This window comes from Dipodomys ordii, unplaced genomic scaffold (assembly GCF_000151885.1).
Source record: "Dipodomys ordii isolate 6190 unplaced genomic scaffold, Dord_2.0 Scaffold69, whole genome shotgun sequence".
Taxonomy (NCBI): domain Eukaryota; kingdom Metazoa; phylum Chordata; class Mammalia; order Rodentia; family Heteromyidae; genus Dipodomys; species Dipodomys ordii.
Genome location: NW_012267285.1, coordinates 2,924,572 through 2,941,034, shown reverse-complemented (window position 1 = coordinate 2,941,034; position 16,463 = coordinate 2,924,572). Strand labels below are relative to the sequence as shown.

Genomic DNA, 16,463 nt, shown 5'->3' with positions numbered 1-16,463 from the left:
CTCACGGTCTCTCCTGCCCGGGCTGGCTTTGAACCGCGATCCTCAGATCTCAGCCTCCTGAGTAGCTAGGATTACAGGCGTGAGCCACCAGCACCCGGCTTCTTCTCAGAAACTTTTAAAGTCCAAATCTCCACAGTCAAGCCTCTGCCAAGTTTGATGCATCTCTTTGTTGGAATAAATTCTACTGTTTTAATCTTCTGTCATAATGGAAGAAAACATTAGTAAATAGCATTTGATTATACTGCCTTTGTTTAGTATAAGCATACTGACCTTGAGGTGAGACTGAAGAAAACAGCAAGTCCAGGGAGAGAATGTGAAAGAGAAAGTTAAAAAGAGTTAGTGAGGACAATATTCGGGAATACTGACAAAACATAGAGCACAGGGCCAAAGAAGAGAGTGCGGCAGCGCAGACTCTGCACAGGCACCAAAACAACGTAACCGCGTGATTAGCCCAGTGATCTCATTACACCTGCTAGATTACACCACTGTATGTTAGTGGAAGTTTCTAAAGGAACAAAAAATTATCAGAAGTTTAGCATTTCCTAGGGCAGGAAGAAAAAAAAATCTTCAAGAAGAAGGAAAAGAAGAGAAGGTGGTCTACCTTCTTATTTGAGAAGCTAGAATTGGGTGGGGCTGGTAGCTCACCCCTGCAATCCTAGTTACTCAGGAGACTAGCATCTGAGGGTTGTGGTTCAAAGCCAGCCTGAGCAGAAAAGTCTGTGAGACTTTTAATTCCAATCAAGCACCAATATATAAATAAATAAATAATTTAAAAAGCCAGAAGTGGAGCTGTGGCTAAAGTGGTAGAACACTAACCTTGAGCAAAGAAGCTGAGGGACAGTGCCCAGGCCCTGAATTCAAGCCCCAGGACCATTCCCCTTGCCCAAAAAAAAAAAAAAGGATTTTTTTTTCACACTATTGTGTGAAAGTGGTGCTACAATTTCAGTCAGCTCTATTTCCAGTAAATAACCAGCCCATCCCCACCTGCTCCATCCAGCAGATCAGGCCACCTATAGGAAAAACAAAACAGATACAGGCAGCTCCCGCCATCCTTTAGAATGCCAAACTCAAATTTATGTGGAAGAATTTGAAGTCCTTTTCTCAAATCTTAAAAGAAAGATCCCTGGTCACATGGGATATTTCTTACCGCAGACCTACCCACTCGCGAATGGTGCAATCTACAGGCTACAATGAACAAGAGCGGCTCTGGAAACCTCAGCTCATCTCCTCCCCTCCTCGGGAGCCCGAGCCGTGAGGCAGCCACGCTCAGTACCCCACGCAGCCTGAAGCCCCTAGGGCTCACGATTGCCCTTCACAGACAGTTCTCCTTCATAAGAGTTAATCAGTTTCACGGAAGTTAGCATTATCTTCCAATTGGTTAGGGGTTTTAATAGCCAATGACTCTGGAGGGTCTTTACAATCTCAATTTCTGCATTAAGAATGGAGAATAAGCTGGGCCTGGTGGCTCACCCCCGTCACCACAGCAATTTGGGAGGGGGAGAGAGAAGGATTGTGGGCGGAGGCCAGCTTAGGCAAAAAAAGCACAAGACTCTATCTCGAAGAACAAGCTGCGTATGGCAGCTTCACCTCTAAACCCGGCAGATGGATTGTGGTGCAAGTCCTGCCCCAGCAAAAAGTATGATACTCTCTCTGAAAGGTCAGTCACATGCCATGCTTGGAGCATGACTCGAGTGGCAGAGTGCCTGCCTAACAGGTGGAAATCCCTGAGTCCAAACTCTACACACACACACACACACACACACACACACACACACACACACACACACACACACAAGAATCAAAACCGCCGGGCGCCGGCAGCTGGCGCCTGTCATCGCAGCTACCCAGGAGGCTGAGATCTGAGGGTCTTGGTTCAAAGCCAGCCTGGGCAGAAAAGTCCATGAGACTCTGATCTCCAATGAACCACCAGAAAACGGGAAGTGGTGCTGTGGCTTAAATGTAGAGCACTTGCCTTGAGCTGAAGAGCTGGGGACAGCGCCCAGGCCCAGAGTTCAAGCCCCACAACCAACAAAAAAAAAAAGAAAAGAAACAAGAAGCCTCATGTTGCCAGGCTGGGGTCCAAGTGCACAATGCGGCAGGAAGCAAGCACTGACTTGTTAACAATCAGTGTGAAGAATGGCTAGAGGCGTGACTCAGAGGACCATGAATTCAAATTCTAGTACCTCAAAAGAAACGTAATGATTAAGAAATGAACAAGTCAAATTCAGCGTATAGTCAAAAACCAAAGCTTCAAAAAGGCATTTGTGAGAATAAAAGGCTATCCCTTCTTCTCTTCCTGTTCTGGCAGCAGGACGTGAAGAACAAAGCCAGGTGTGGTGGTGCACACCTGTAGTCTCAGCATGTGAGACACTGAGTCTGAAGTCAGCCCGGGAGACCTGGGGAGGCCACATGGCAGGTTCGAAGCGAATCCAGAGCACGGATGTCAGTCTCCAGACCTGCCACCGTGTCCCCTGCCAGCCTTCGAGTGCTCAGAGGCAGAGAGGCCACGCTAGACAGGGCTGCTCCTCTGAACTGCTTTCCTCCTGTTAGCTACGACACAGAGACAATGGTAACACATGAATTGACATTAACAACACAGGGCGGGGTAAATCCACGGGAAACATCTGCCTGACTCCTGCCACCAGTGAGCGGCACCTTTAAACATACATGTCCCAGTCTCACAGCTTGTGCGGTGTAGTTCTTAGGGAGCACATTTAGGAGAAAAAACCTCTGCACACAGATTCACTTGACTTCAGTCTACGTCCACACGGCTAAGCAAGAGGATCAAGGACACCACGGACAAGGATTTCTGCACAGGGACTTGGGGGGCCGGCTGTGTGCTGTGAAACGAAATCAGTGAGACTGACTGGGAGGGAGAGGCAGAGGCAAGCGGGGTCCCTAGCAAGCGAGCGGCAGGCAGATCAAGTAAAGACCAGTCACCCACCCCTGTAATACTCAGTGCAGTTTCCTTTCCCTTGATTTGTTCCTTGCTTAGGACAGCCTGCTGTCTCCCTGAAGCAGAACACACACAGCTGCTCCTCTCCACCAGCAGCGCCCGGTCACCGCTCTGCCAGCCAACTACATCAACAGTGTCTGGGGCTGGGAAGGTGGCTCAGTGGTAGAGCGCTCGCCTTGCATGCATGAGGCCCTGGGTTCGATTCCTCAGCACCTCAGAAGCAGAAGCCGGAAGTGGTGCTGTGGCTCAAGTGGTAGAGCACTAGCCTTGAGCTGAAGAGCTGAGGGACAGCACCTAGACCCAGAGTTCAAGCCCCATGACCGACCCCCCCCCCAAAAAAAAAACAAAGACTGACTCCACACTTCACAGGTCAAAATGGTTAACCAGAGCTTAAAAGTACAAAAATCCTTCTCTACGGAACCATTTCCACACAAATGATACAGCAATTTATGCCAGTGCTGCAGTAATCCATTTCCACACGGAAGACAAATCTCTAGAGCCTGAAGCTTCTCAGCAATTCACTAAGGAAAACATGACAGAAAGTTGTTTTAAAAGGGGGATGGCGAAGAACAACGGAAGGGGCAAAGGTGAACGTGTGTGTGTGTGGACACACAACCAACCAAATCACATAAGTCCCTACATTTAGTTTCACCCATACTTAAGACAGAATACATGATTAGATAATGCTGATTCAGAAATAATGCTTTCTTCCACTTCTACAATTCAGCAAAACTTTGTTTTGTTAGAGACAGAGTCTCCTCCTACAGCTGAAGCTGGCCTTAAACTCATAATCCTCCTGCTTCAGCCTGGTATTACAGGCATGAACCACACCTGGCCCAACAAAACAATACTCACACCCTTTAGAGGCATCAGTTCACCAAAGACAGAAGATGCACCATTGCTTTCTGTATCACTAGGGAAAAAAAATCATGCCATGCTTTTTCATATAAACATGCTCTCAAATGGCGCTGTGGCTTAAGCAGTAGAGCACTAGCCTTGAGCTGAAGAGCTGAGGGACAGCGTTCAGGCCCAGAGTTCAAGCCCCATGACTGACAAAAATAAATAAATAAACATGCTCCCATTTCAGAGATGTTAAAATGTAAACACAAAGTCAGAATGGGTATTTAACTGTGACAAAATGAGGAAAGAGAAAATTATCTTTACTTTATTTAATCTATGGACTAGAAGCAACCCCACTGAATTAAATTATGTAAGAATATTTAATGCATTTGAACTGACACACTTTCAGAGAAAAACACAACCAGGTGTTAACATGTTGTAAGCGTGTGTATGTATATTCATGCCAACACACTATACACATGTGTGCATTCACATGTTAACGCCTTGTGAACATATATGAATATATTCTCAATATTAACACATGTGCATGTATAGTCATTGTGAGCATCTAAAAGACAAATATAAAGTTGGTATTTTCAATGTAACTATCGAGGAATTAGGGACTACAGTAGCTCCCATCTTTTAAGTTCTAAAGATTCTGTACCTCACAGAACACGGGTGACTTGATAGACAATAAAAGGACCACCAAACTTGGCGCCAGTGCCTCCCGCCTATAATACTACTCAGGAGGCTGAGATGTGAGGATCATGGTTCCAAGCCAGCCTGGGCAGAAGAGTTCCTAAGAGACTCTTTATCTCCAATGAACCACTCAAAAACTGGAAGTGGTGCTGTGGCTCAAAGTGGTAGAGTGCTAGCCTTGAGCCAGAGAGCTCAGGGACAGTGCCCCGGTCCTGAGTTTAAGCCCCAAACTGACAAAAAAAAAAAAAAAAGAAAGAAAAAAATAAAAGGAAAAAGGTACCACCTAGATTTCCTATGTGCTGCGTCAACTGGCTATTCTTTAACATTGATCAAGCACAATCCCAAGCAAGCCAGAGCGTGGCAAGAGCAGCGGCAGCAGTGTACTCCAGCGCAGAACCGAAGCCTTACGCATTGCTCACTTTTCAGGAAGCCCCACACAAACCCCCCTGACAGTGCGGGGACAGAAACCTGGCTGGCGTGGATGGTACAACTGGTGGGAGACTGGCTTTCTGAGAAACACCATGGCAAGGGGCAGAAGACACACACACACACACACACACACACACACGCACACGCACATGCACACGACACACATATAAAATGAAAACAATGGAAAAGGACCACAGTAAGACAAACCCAAAGGAAGTGAGGAACTCATCATGGTGGGTCACAGGGAGACAAGACACCCACACACAGTCAACAGTGACAGGGCAACCCGCACCGCGGTCTGCAACGGGGAGGAAGGAGAGTGGGAGTTGGCTGCCCGCCGCAGGGTCAGGGTTCGCTAACTGCCTCCCAGACCAAGGCCCGAGAACCCAACTTCGTTTCCAAGCCTGCCGTAACACTGTGCACTGCCTCTTTTGCTTGTAACACTGGGTCAAGAGAGGCAAAAGGGTAAATCCCATCCCCGAGGGAGCCTTCCACAACAGCAGCTAAGCCCGCAGAGAGCAGCACGGAGTGATCCTGTGAGAGGAGACCTACAGGGCCCATGCTCACGAGTGCCGGGCTGCTTCGGGAGGCGCTGGCCCCACCCCGCCTCCTCTTCCCTCGAAGCCACGGTCTACTCACCAGAGGTGCACCTAGGTGACCCAGTAACCCATTACAAAGCTTACAGCAAAAGCTTGAGTTAGGGAAATGGGATTTTTGTTGCTGGTGTCGTTTTGGGGGTGTCAGAGCCCAAAAAGCCGAGCTGTGAGACCCAAAAGAACTGGGAGTGTGGAAGGCCTTCTCCCAACACGCCCTTGGAACCTGGAGAGTTTCCTGGAAAGGCCAATCAGCCCTGGCTTCACAGGAGTTCAGATCTATTCTGGGTGTGGGCTAATTCTACCCTAAACTTGGTGGGATCCTGGCGGGTGCAAATTGTAAACTGTTTACTGTTTAGTTCCAGTTCCAAGATGGAAAAGTCACCTACCACTTGTATATACAATATTGTCACATGTTGATGCTTATACCTTACTATCTGCACAAACCTCCCTAGTGGAACCTTGGGATCTGAAGCTGGCCAAACTTGCTGCTGCTGCTGCTACTACTACAATTTGGCAATTATATAACTCATAATTAGAGCCCACTTCTAGAGATCACTTCTGAGTCTTCTGAACTGTCACTAAAATGTCCCTCTTCCTTTTCATTTTGATCAAACAACTGATGTTGTTTGTCTAAAAAGAGACAGCCTAAAAAGTATCTGCTGACCAAAAAAAGTCTAAATCAATAAAAATAACTTGCTGAGGCTCTTTTGTCCACTCTATAGGGAAATTCAATAACAAAATGCAACTATTTGTACCCTCTCCATCAGTCAGGAGAAAACTTTAATTTCCTATGTGATGTATACTTTCTCTTGTCAAAGATGTTGAAATTCAGTTTATTGCTTTATTCCGTTTTCTTGGAAGTAGTTTTCTTATCTTGAAGTAGTTGTACAAAGGCGTTCCATTCAGCAAAGGAATTTATGAATACAGCGTGTCTTAATGTCATTTTCTATCATCTTTTAGAGACTGCGGTAAAGAGTTTATATTGACTTAGTCGATAAAAAGTGAAACCTGAGCTCAGAGGCAGGTGAGGCTGAAACACTCCTGGATGCACCCACACCGCACTGCGCTGAGCCACACTCTGGATTCTCAAGCCCACTCACTCCCTTTCCTTACCTTTCCAACTCAGCTATCTTCTTATCTTTGTCGTTCTTTTCGTTCTCCACCTCCTTCAAGATTTCCAAGAGGCGGTCTACTTCTGCCTGGGCCTTGCTAGATTCATCTTTGTACCTGGTGATCTCTCCTTCCAGCTGCTGAATTCTGTCGTTCATCTCAGGACTGGCTCTGGCTTCCAGTGTTGCTTCATGTGCCTACCAAAAATAAAAGGAAAAAAAGAAAGAGAAGGAAAAAAGAAAGATGTGTTCAAACCCTGTCGCATACACACATAACAGCACTGTGCAAACTGTGGCCCAAGGAACTATTAACACTCCCATTTCAATAGAATACTACCAAATAGCCAATAGACAGCCTTCAAGTTATAAGAGTGTATTGTGTTTAAAAAAATCACATGGTTAAATATTTACTATATGCCCAAAAAATCATTATAAGCCAGCTAGAGTTTTACAGTTTGGTGTGATATACTAACAGTCTAGCACCTGCTAGAGTACCACATAGTACCAAAAAGGTCTACTGTTGACATTACCACAGCTGCTCTTGCTGCACCTGATTCCCCCTGGAATTCCCACTGGGCCCTCACCTCTAATTCCCTCTCCTATCTGCCGCATCTATGAACATAGTGCAAAGGTGATACCCTAGAAAACGGAGACAGGTTAGGTTAATAACATGGCTACCTTCCCCTCCTGTGGTAATGCCTTAAAGCAAGGAATCCAAACTTTACAAGACCAGCTCACTTAAAAGTAAGAAAAGGCTACATGCAGGTGGCTCACGCCTATAATCCCAGCTACTCAGGAGGCTGAGGTCTGAGGATCGTGGTTTGAGGACAGCCCCAGCATGAGACTCTCATCTCCAATGAACCACTCAAAAACCAGAAGTGGCGCTGTGACTCTAGTATAGGGCTAGGGCTAGCCTTGAGCACAAAGAAGCTCAGGCCCTGAGTTCAAGCTCCATGACAGACAAAATTCTGTCATATTCAGGACTCTGTTGTAAAAAGGCATCTAATAACATCAATACATTTCCAATCGTTTAAAACTAATTTTCAAGTCCGTCATTTTCTTCTAATATCTCGAAAGCCCTACATGTGCTACGTATTCAGTGGGGAAACCAGCCTAAGATGCCGAATAGCAGTGAAGCAGACCAAATCCCCCAAAATGTCCTGAAAAAAACATTAAAGGGGCAAAGATGTATTCTTCAGCAATGTTTAGAAAGTTGTGGTTCAAAGGACCCTGAATACATGAGAAGCATTTATACAAACTGAGCTTAACGCTTTTTGGGGATGATCCCTTGTTATCAGAGAGGGTGTGAGCTGGACACGCAAAGTCCCCCTCTGGAAACTACAAGATGCCTTGTGAAAACAAGGGAAGCACGGAGCGAAGAACTAGGCTGGAGCCATGGCACCCTGTCCATCGTCCCCCAGGCTGTGGAACAAGGGGCATTCTGGTATGTATCCCCTTCCAGGAAGTATAACCTGCTGGAAACATGGAGAATTTCACACTGCTGTCTCTCACACTTCACCCATAAGCAAACCGCAGACTTGACCTTCTTCTACACTGCCATGAATACAACAGCAGGGTGAGTGCTACTCCCTGGTCAAGTTCTGCCAGGTGCGTGTGATGTGAGCCCAGACAGGCGCTGCACCCACCTTCCGCAGCTGGGCCTCCACCTTCAGGCACTCCTCCTTCTTCTGCTGCAGGGCGATCTCCAGCGTCTTCAGCCGCGAGTCCTTTTTCAGCCCCGAGGAAGCCAGGGAGGATGCGTGCTCTTTCAGATCCAAGAGCGAAGCCTGGAAGAGCAAGACACAGCGAGAATAAGCACCACAGGGAGAAATGCAGTGGTCAGAGTTCTTGCTGCTCACCATCTCAGAAACACAGGAGAACTGGTAAACGATACCAGCTTTCCCTTCAGTACTCATTGAAGTGAGGAGGACACCGAGTGCAGCACCCACTCTCACAGAACAGAAACAGATGAAGCTCTGTGCATGTTTGCAGCCGAGCTCAGAAGTGACATGAACCTCAACAGACAACTCTCTTTTTACAGGAAGGTCTACTGGTAACTCAGGTCCATACGTCCCCTTATGCATCCGGGAATCCCGAGGAAGACCGTGAAGCGCTTGCTTTGCCAGCTCGTTCCAAGGGCCTCGGCCTTCTTACTATTTAGGTCACGTTAACAGCATTCTTCAAATGCAAGATTAAAATATACTTTTATCTAACTTAATAGCTCTTTAAGTAGTTTCTCTTTTTTTTGTCGATTGTAGAGCTTGAACTCTGGGCCTGCGCGCTGTCCCTCAGCTCTTCGGTTCAAGGCAAGCGCGCTACCACTTGAGCCACAGCGCCACTTCCGGTTTTCTGAGTGGTTTTTTTTTTTTTTTTTTTTTTATTGGAGATCAGACTCTCACGGAGTTTCCTGTCCAGGCTGGCTTTGAACCGTGATCCTCAGATCTCAGCCTCCTGAGTAGCTAGGATGACAGGCGTGAGCCACCAGCGCCTGGCTGCCAGGCTCCTTTTGTGTGTCACTTTTCTTACCAGTGACACCATTATTTCCCCAACCAGCCCTTACTAGATTTACAGAACTGTCACTAACAAGTAAGAAACTTCACTGGAAACAGTGAAAGACTTAGGATACGAGTGAACCAATCTGCGCTTTGTGTCTTCTTATTTTTGTGACTTCGCTAGGAGACCGTCACAAAAGCCTGCCAGGGAGTACTCAGGGGATCGGCTCCCAGGACACGTGTGTGGGTGTGCTGTGCGCACAGCCAGGCCAGGACCAGGCAAACCGAGCAAGGCCTCTGGCTGGGGATCATAACCTCTTTCTCGGAGAGGTCGCCTTGCAGTACGCTGACTTTCTCTTTCAACTCTTTAAGGTCTTTTTTGTAGTTATCAATTTCCTCTTGCTTCTCTCGCTCATCTCGGTCCCGCTGCTCCTTTAAGCGCTCGATTGTCCGCTCCTGAGAAGAGAGACCACAGGAAAGGTTTGTTTGCATTTCAAAGACTGATTCAGATGACCAAATGTGATACCCACATCCTCTTCTCCAAAGACAGTAAGTCAGATTTTACCTTTTCTGCAGTAATGGGGTTTAAACTCAGGGCCTTGAGCTTGCTAGGCAGGTACACTGAGCCACACCCCAGCCATATGTTTGAGATAAGAGTCAATTCCTTTGCAGGCATGTGCTTGGGCCACTGTCCAATTGTCTTTTGCTTCCCACCACAGCAGGGAAGGTAAGTGCAAAGCACTGGGCCAGACAGTAAGTGGGAAGGGTCACACAAAGTTTTTTGCCCAGGTTGGCATCAAATCAAAATCCTCCCAATCTCAGCCCCCTAAGTAGCTGGGGATGCAGACATGAGCAACCAATACCTGGCTCAAAAATGTACTTTTTCAAGAACTCATCCTTCCCATCTTTCTACATCAAAGATCTGACCTGGTTTTTCTAGGTTATTTTACAAATCATAAATTCATTAAAAGCACCACAATGTTTTCTTGGAATACTCTTCATTTAAATTCAACTTCCAAATGACTACAAACTTACACATACACCCTTAGGACAGTAAGTAACAAATACTTCTTCTTTATACATTGTCTTCAAAGCAATGGAAAACAACTTAAAATTCACATATTTGCCTCTCCACCCACACCCCCCAAAAAAAAAACCTGAGAAGGATATTGACTTTAGAGTATAAAGGAGAATAGAGAAGGAAAAAAAATGAAACTACTGCCAGAAAGTTTGAAAGTCAAAGCAACTTTGGCGTACTTCTGGGTAATATTTCTAAATATACCTAGGAAGCAAGCTTTGAGTCCAACCGTTCGCCTAAAGCCTAATGGAAGTGACTCTCATTCCTCTTTTTTTAAAAATCCTATTAAAATGTCCCACAGAAATGCATAGAGTTAACTTTAAGGCATTAACACTGGTTAAATTAGGCCACTGCTTAAGTCAATCAACCAAGGCTGAAAAGAAGGTTTGCTCATGAAGGCAAAATAAATTAATGAGGCCAGGGGCAAGAAAATCAGCCAGTGCATTATAATCATTAATGTATGATGTATAATGAATGTATTAGGCGCAGAAGGGGAAGAGCACAGAGTAGGTCACACCACGTGCTGCCTCCTGTGGACCAGTGTCTGGTGTGCCCACAGCCCCACAGGCTCTCTGACAACGGAAAGACGGAATCCAGGCCCGGCGGGATTCTGCACCTGGGAGAGGGACTGCCTGCCTGGCGGGAGGGGCTTTTACAGGCAGCACCCAGGAAGCTTTCGCTCCCTTCACACTGTCTATTGCTCGTCCCCAGGGAGGAGTCTCAGGAGAGTGGGAAAGGCCCCGGGGCGCCCACCTTCTCCGCGAGGGCCTCCTCCAGCGTGGTCAGGGCGGTGTCTGTGTTGGTGGTGTCGGCCTGCAAGGACTTCACGCGCTCCTTCAAGCTACTCATCTGCTTCTCCTTGTCTCTAAGCTGCTCCTGAAGATTTTCAATCTGCATGCATGAGAAAATGGAAGTAGGCACAAAGGGATCAAGTCAGGGCAGGTCAGGGGTTTCTGAGGAGATAATGGAAACTAAGCGTTGAGGGATCACATGCAAAACCTTAAGGCCAGAATTTGGTGTTGGAACAGAAAAAAGAGGCATGCGCGTATGAGCACACGCACGTGCACACACGCGTGCACACACACACACTATGGGCGTACACCCAAAAACACAGCTTCCTAACAGCAGGGAAGGCAGCTGGGGGAAAGACCCAGCACACAGGCGGCAGTGGGGGGCACGGGACTGCCTCTAAGTGCCCCTGTAGATGCTGAGAAAGTTGTTGACAGCAAACTGAAGGAAAACACAGGTTCGAGCCGGTAGACGGTGAGAAAAACCAGCAGTATAAAGGTGGCTCTAAGGGGTGACCTCAGGTCTGCATTCTTCCTAGACAGGGACTCAGCCACCTGAGCCACACCCCCAACTCTCTGCTCTGCATTTGTGAAATACAGTCTCACTTTTCCCCGGGCCACATTGGACCTTGATCCTCCAACGTACACGTCTTGCCATTGTTGGAGTGGCAGGAATGCATCACTATGCCCAGCCTTTTCTGTAGAGATGGTAGCCCACAAACCTTTCTGACTAGTTTAGCCTGGAACCACAACCCTCCTGACTTCAGCCTCCCACACTGCTGGATGGCAGGTGCTGAGCCCCTGGTGGACAGCCCGGAAAACCTTTGTAATTAAATGCTGGTGTTGGGTTAGATTTTTACATCATCCTTTATGTGGGGTATGTCTATTAAAAACCATCCTGGGGCTGGGAAGGTGGCTCAGTGGTAGAGCACTTGCCTAGCATACATGAAGCCCTGGGTTCCATTCCTCAGGACTACACGCACAGAAAAGGCCAGACGTGGCACTGTGGCTAGAGCACTAGCCTTGAGCAAAAGAAGCTCAGGGACAGTGCTCAGGCCATGAGTTCAAGCCCCAAGACTGACAAAAATTAATGATTTGTATAACCTGAAAAACTGCTTCACAGGAAGGGGAAAAAAAACCTGCTAGAAGGAAAAGCTGAGGAAGCTGGCTGTGGCAGAAAGAGAAGGTAAAGAACAAGACCCCTGTATGATGCTAGCAGCTGTTTTCTGAGTAGGAAACACGTTCTGGTGTGGCAGCAAGGAGGAACACAGGGAATCCTTTCATCAGGGCTTGGGGTAAGAGCTCCTCTACCCGACGTGACAGCCTTCCCACAGAGGGACTGTCGGCTGGGCGCGGCTTGCAAGCAGAAGGAAGGCAATACGGCCAGCACTTCCACACTGGATCAAGCCCCGCTTTCTAAATCCTTTGTCCCTTTCTGGATACCCATCTGTGCCTTTATTACTGTGTCCCGTTCCTCTGCAGGGTCTCCTGAGAAACAACTGAGCACAAGCTTTATCTGTACTGCCTGGACAGTTTAAATTGAGTGCACCGTGCAAGAGCGCTGCCTGCTGGAACTCACACGCATGTGGTGCACGTGGCTACACGGCGTACTGCCTGCTGGAACTCACACGCGTGTGGCGCACATGGCTACACGGCGTACTGCCTGCTGGAACTCACGCGTGTGGCGCACGTGGCTACACGGCGCGCTGCCTGCTGGAACTCACGCGTGTGGCGCACGTGGCTACACGGCGCGCTGCCTGCTGGAACTCACACGCATGTGGTGCACGTGGCTACACGGCGTGCTGCCTGCTGGAACTCGCACGCATGTGACACACGTGGCTACACGGCGTACTGCCTGCTGGAACTCACACGCATGTGGTGCACGTGGCTACACGGCGTACTGCCTGCTGGAACTCACACGCATGTGACACACGTGGCTACACGGCGTACTGCCTGCTGGAACTCACACGCATGTGGACGTGGCTACACGGCGTACTGCCTGCTGGAACTCACACGCATGTGGTGCACGTGGCTACACGGCGTACTGCCTGCTGGAACTCACACGCATGTGGCGCACGTGGCTACACGGCGTGCTGCCTGCTGGAACTCACACGCATGTGGCACACGTGGCTACGCTGCCAACACACAGAGAAAGTGCCTGGGTGAGCGAAGTCACTGAGTTAAAAGACCAAAGAGCTTATGTTGTAGTAAGGTTAACATTGCTTTCTGGTTGTGAAAGTATTAGGAAATCCTTGTTGGGATTAAGCCTCCGCCCTTGAAAACGCAGCATATCTCCAAAGGCTATATTCTCCCAGGTCCAGTCGTACAGTTTCCAAGAAAATGACAGTAAACAGTTTCTACATTCCCCTAGCTGAAGAACACCAATCCATCCCAAGCCTGCAAAGTTGGTTTCTACACACAAAAAACAGTACAATGCACCATATTATTAGGATAAACGTCAAAAACCACACGATCATCTCAATAGATGCAGAAAGAAGTGTTTTTGTTGTTTTTTAAATGCAATACCTGAGGCCAGGAGCTGGGGGCTCATGCCTATAATTCTAACTACTGAGGAGGGTGAGATCTGTGGTTTGAGTGTTCAAAGCCAGCCTGGGTAAGAAAGTCCGTGAGACTCTTACCTCCAATGAACCACCAAAAAGCCAGAAGGCGATCTGTAGCTCAAGTGGTAAAGCCATTTACAATAACATCTAAAAGGATAAAATATTTAGGAATAAGTTTATCCAAAATGTGTAAGACTTGTAAACTTAAAACTACAAAATAATAATCTGTAAAAGAGAAATCAAAGGCTGCTGTCCATGAACTGAAAGGCACCGAGTCCCACAGCTCTCCAGTCGGCAGACTTGAGAAGACAGCGCTCCTGTGTGAGGTCTCCTGGGCTTCTCAGGGAAAACGAATCTTCTCAGTCATTCTCAGCGTCCATCTCCCCGGCCGCGGGCCCATCCTCCTGCGCCCCATACTTTGCTCTGCGCTCTTTTCCTATGAATTATTCTAAACTTGTGCAAAGCAATTTCAGACTGCTCAGAATTCTTTCTGAGTTGAAACAGCTTCCTCTGGGAGCAGTGGAGGACAGCTAAGCACTCCAAAGAATAGGAAAACTCCGAGCAGAACAAACATTCCTCTTCCATTCTGATTAACAAGGCTATTCTGCCACAAGTCCACGGAGACGGAGTGAGAACTTCCATCACTATTCACTCAACGCCTTGACCTCACTGAGGCAGGTATCTCTGAACATGGACATGTGATCTCCAGGCGGCTGGCTTCTCTGTGGAATGCTGGGTCTGCCCGCCTCTCAGAGAGCAAAGCACCTTCTTTCTCCCTGTCCCGCCCCCCTCACCCCCCTGCCTCCCCTCCTCACGAGTCAGGTCAGGGAACCCACGGAATATCAGGCCACTGCTCTGAGGCCTGTGACAATTGCTGAGACACAAAGTAGATGGTGTAGGCGGGAGCAACAGCCATTAGATAAGGGACCATCCACATGTCACACCCAAGTGACACTGCCTACTTCTACTTCGGAGGCAAGCCGCCCTCAGGCATCCTTGCTGAATTCCAGATAGACAAGTGAGCAAGCGGAGGAAAACACAAAACACTTCTGCCACTAAGTGCCAGGTGATTATTAGGGAGCAATAGGTTTTTCTCCACTGATCATAAAACAATGCTTCTCTATGAATGTCTAGTCTGAACTTAATTCGAGGTGAGAATAGAGGAGGGAGGAGGGCTGTGTGGTGTCTTGGGGCTCTAGAAAAGGGAGGGACCTATCATAATTGGAAGGTTTTACAGCAAGGTGATATGAAAATCTCCCTGTCCCTAAGGAACAAACTTCAGCCATAATAACAAGCCTCCTGTATAGATCAGCACGGCGCTGGTGCACCAGGGGTGGAATTACACCGCATTCCCGTTGTCCACCTCTAATTCTCCCCAAAGGCAGGTGGGGGTGAGGAAGGTCCTCGATGGGCACTCACTGCCCCACATCCATTCACCTGCTACTCCTCTCGTCAGTATCTAAAGAGGTTGACTTAGCAGCTGTAAGTGAGAAGTGAAAAGAAAAGGAAATGGGAAAATGACTAAGTAAACAAATCGAGTTTCCAAATTAAATTCAATTAGGGCTTAATTGGATCTTTTCTTATGTCTTAGCTTGGTTACTAGCTAGCTTGAGCCTTTCGGATAATAATATTTAGAAAATATTGAAAATTTTTTTAAATGAAAAAGCAAATTATTTTCTCTGAATAAAGAGTAAAATTTGGCTTTGGTGGGAAAATATAGTCTCCATTTGAAGAGCGAGGAAACCGACAGCCCCCCTCCCCTTTCTCCCCCCCCAACTCCAGGAGGAGAGAAGCCCCAAGGGCAGCCCCAGAAGCACCTGGGACAAGCGTCCTTTGCCTGGTAGGTGTCAGTCAGCGGCTGCTGCTTTTAAATCGAAAACTCAGAGCATCAAAAGGCAGGGAAGCAGCAAAGCTGCAGAAGGAGGGAAGGGGCCCCGGCCAGCATCTGCGTGAGCAAATTAAAATTGTGGGCAACAGCATCATTTATAATCAATCAAGCAAGAAGCTGCACGATTTTAACACAGATTCTGGATGCAGCTCAGACTCAAATGCTCAATTACATTTTCCAGGTCAATGATTCATTATAAAGGTAAGAAATTTACTGTAACACAAAACTACTTCAAACCATAGGGGAGGCTGGGGGGGGGGCGGCACCAATCCCATTGTGTGTGCCTGCCATCTGGCATTGTCCCACAGCAGTGGAAGCAAAGGGCATAAATATGTAAACCACCTAGAAAGCCAGGAGACCATGGGGGAGGGGCCGCGGCCCCGGCAGAGCCACACAGAGTCGGGAATGGGACCCAAGGCCTGGCCCTTGCCACAGCTCACTCACGCTCCTGCTCCCCCCCCCCCCCCCTCCCCCCCCCCCCCCCACTTACATTTCACACACGTAACTTGGAAAAGTATTACTCCTTGTCAGTGCTCTTCCCTAAATAGTCCCATATGGAATTATTACTAGAGAATACAAGTAGCAAACCACAAGAAAGGGCTGGCAACACTGGCCCTCTCTGACCCCTCCAGAGTCAGGGTCCGCAAAGCAGCGCAGCGGACACACGCACAGGGGCTCACGCTCGGCTGAGCAGTCACATCGTAGTCTCTTCCTGTGGATAAGTCTCTAACATTGTTGACTCGGGAGCTTTCAGGGACAGAAGGAAGAAAAACTAAATTCTGTTTGCTTCCTTAATAAACAAACAGGAAAACACAAGTGAGTATATTCACCGAAACCTTTTTTTGCTGTGTGAGGATCGGACACCATCTTCTCACAGACCAGGAAATTTATGGGTTCAGAATAGAAGGCAAAGGCCTTTGCCGGCAGAGTTCTGAGAGGGTCTATAAGTGCATTACAGAGTGTCTGAGGAGGGGAGAGGCAATCCGGGCTGACATGGGAAGGAAAGGAATCCTATTTCCCCCCCCCC

At 47.8% G+C, this 16,463-nt stretch overlaps 1 protein-coding gene across 5 annotated transcripts in view; it reads right to left on the bottom strand.

Moving 5' to 3' along the window:
* Erc1 (ELKS/RAB6-interacting/CAST family member 1) overlaps positions 1 to 16,463 on the bottom strand; it is a 116,462-nt gene that overhangs the window by 54,143 nt on the left and 45,856 nt on the right. For all 5 annotated transcript variants that reach the window (XM_013023708.1, XM_013023709.1, XM_013023710.1 and 2 more), the window contains 4 exons: positions 10,953 to 11,090; positions 9,437 to 9,577; positions 8,276 to 8,416; positions 6,634 to 6,827 (listed from right to left, as the gene is read on the bottom strand). In XM_013023708.1, coding sequence (XP_012879162.1) covers positions 6,634 to 6,827; positions 8,276 to 8,416; positions 9,437 to 9,577; positions 10,953 to 11,090 — 614 coding nt within the window. The remainder of the gene's footprint in view (positions 1 to 6,633; positions 6,828 to 8,275; positions 8,417 to 9,436; positions 9,578 to 10,952; positions 11,091 to 16,463) is intronic.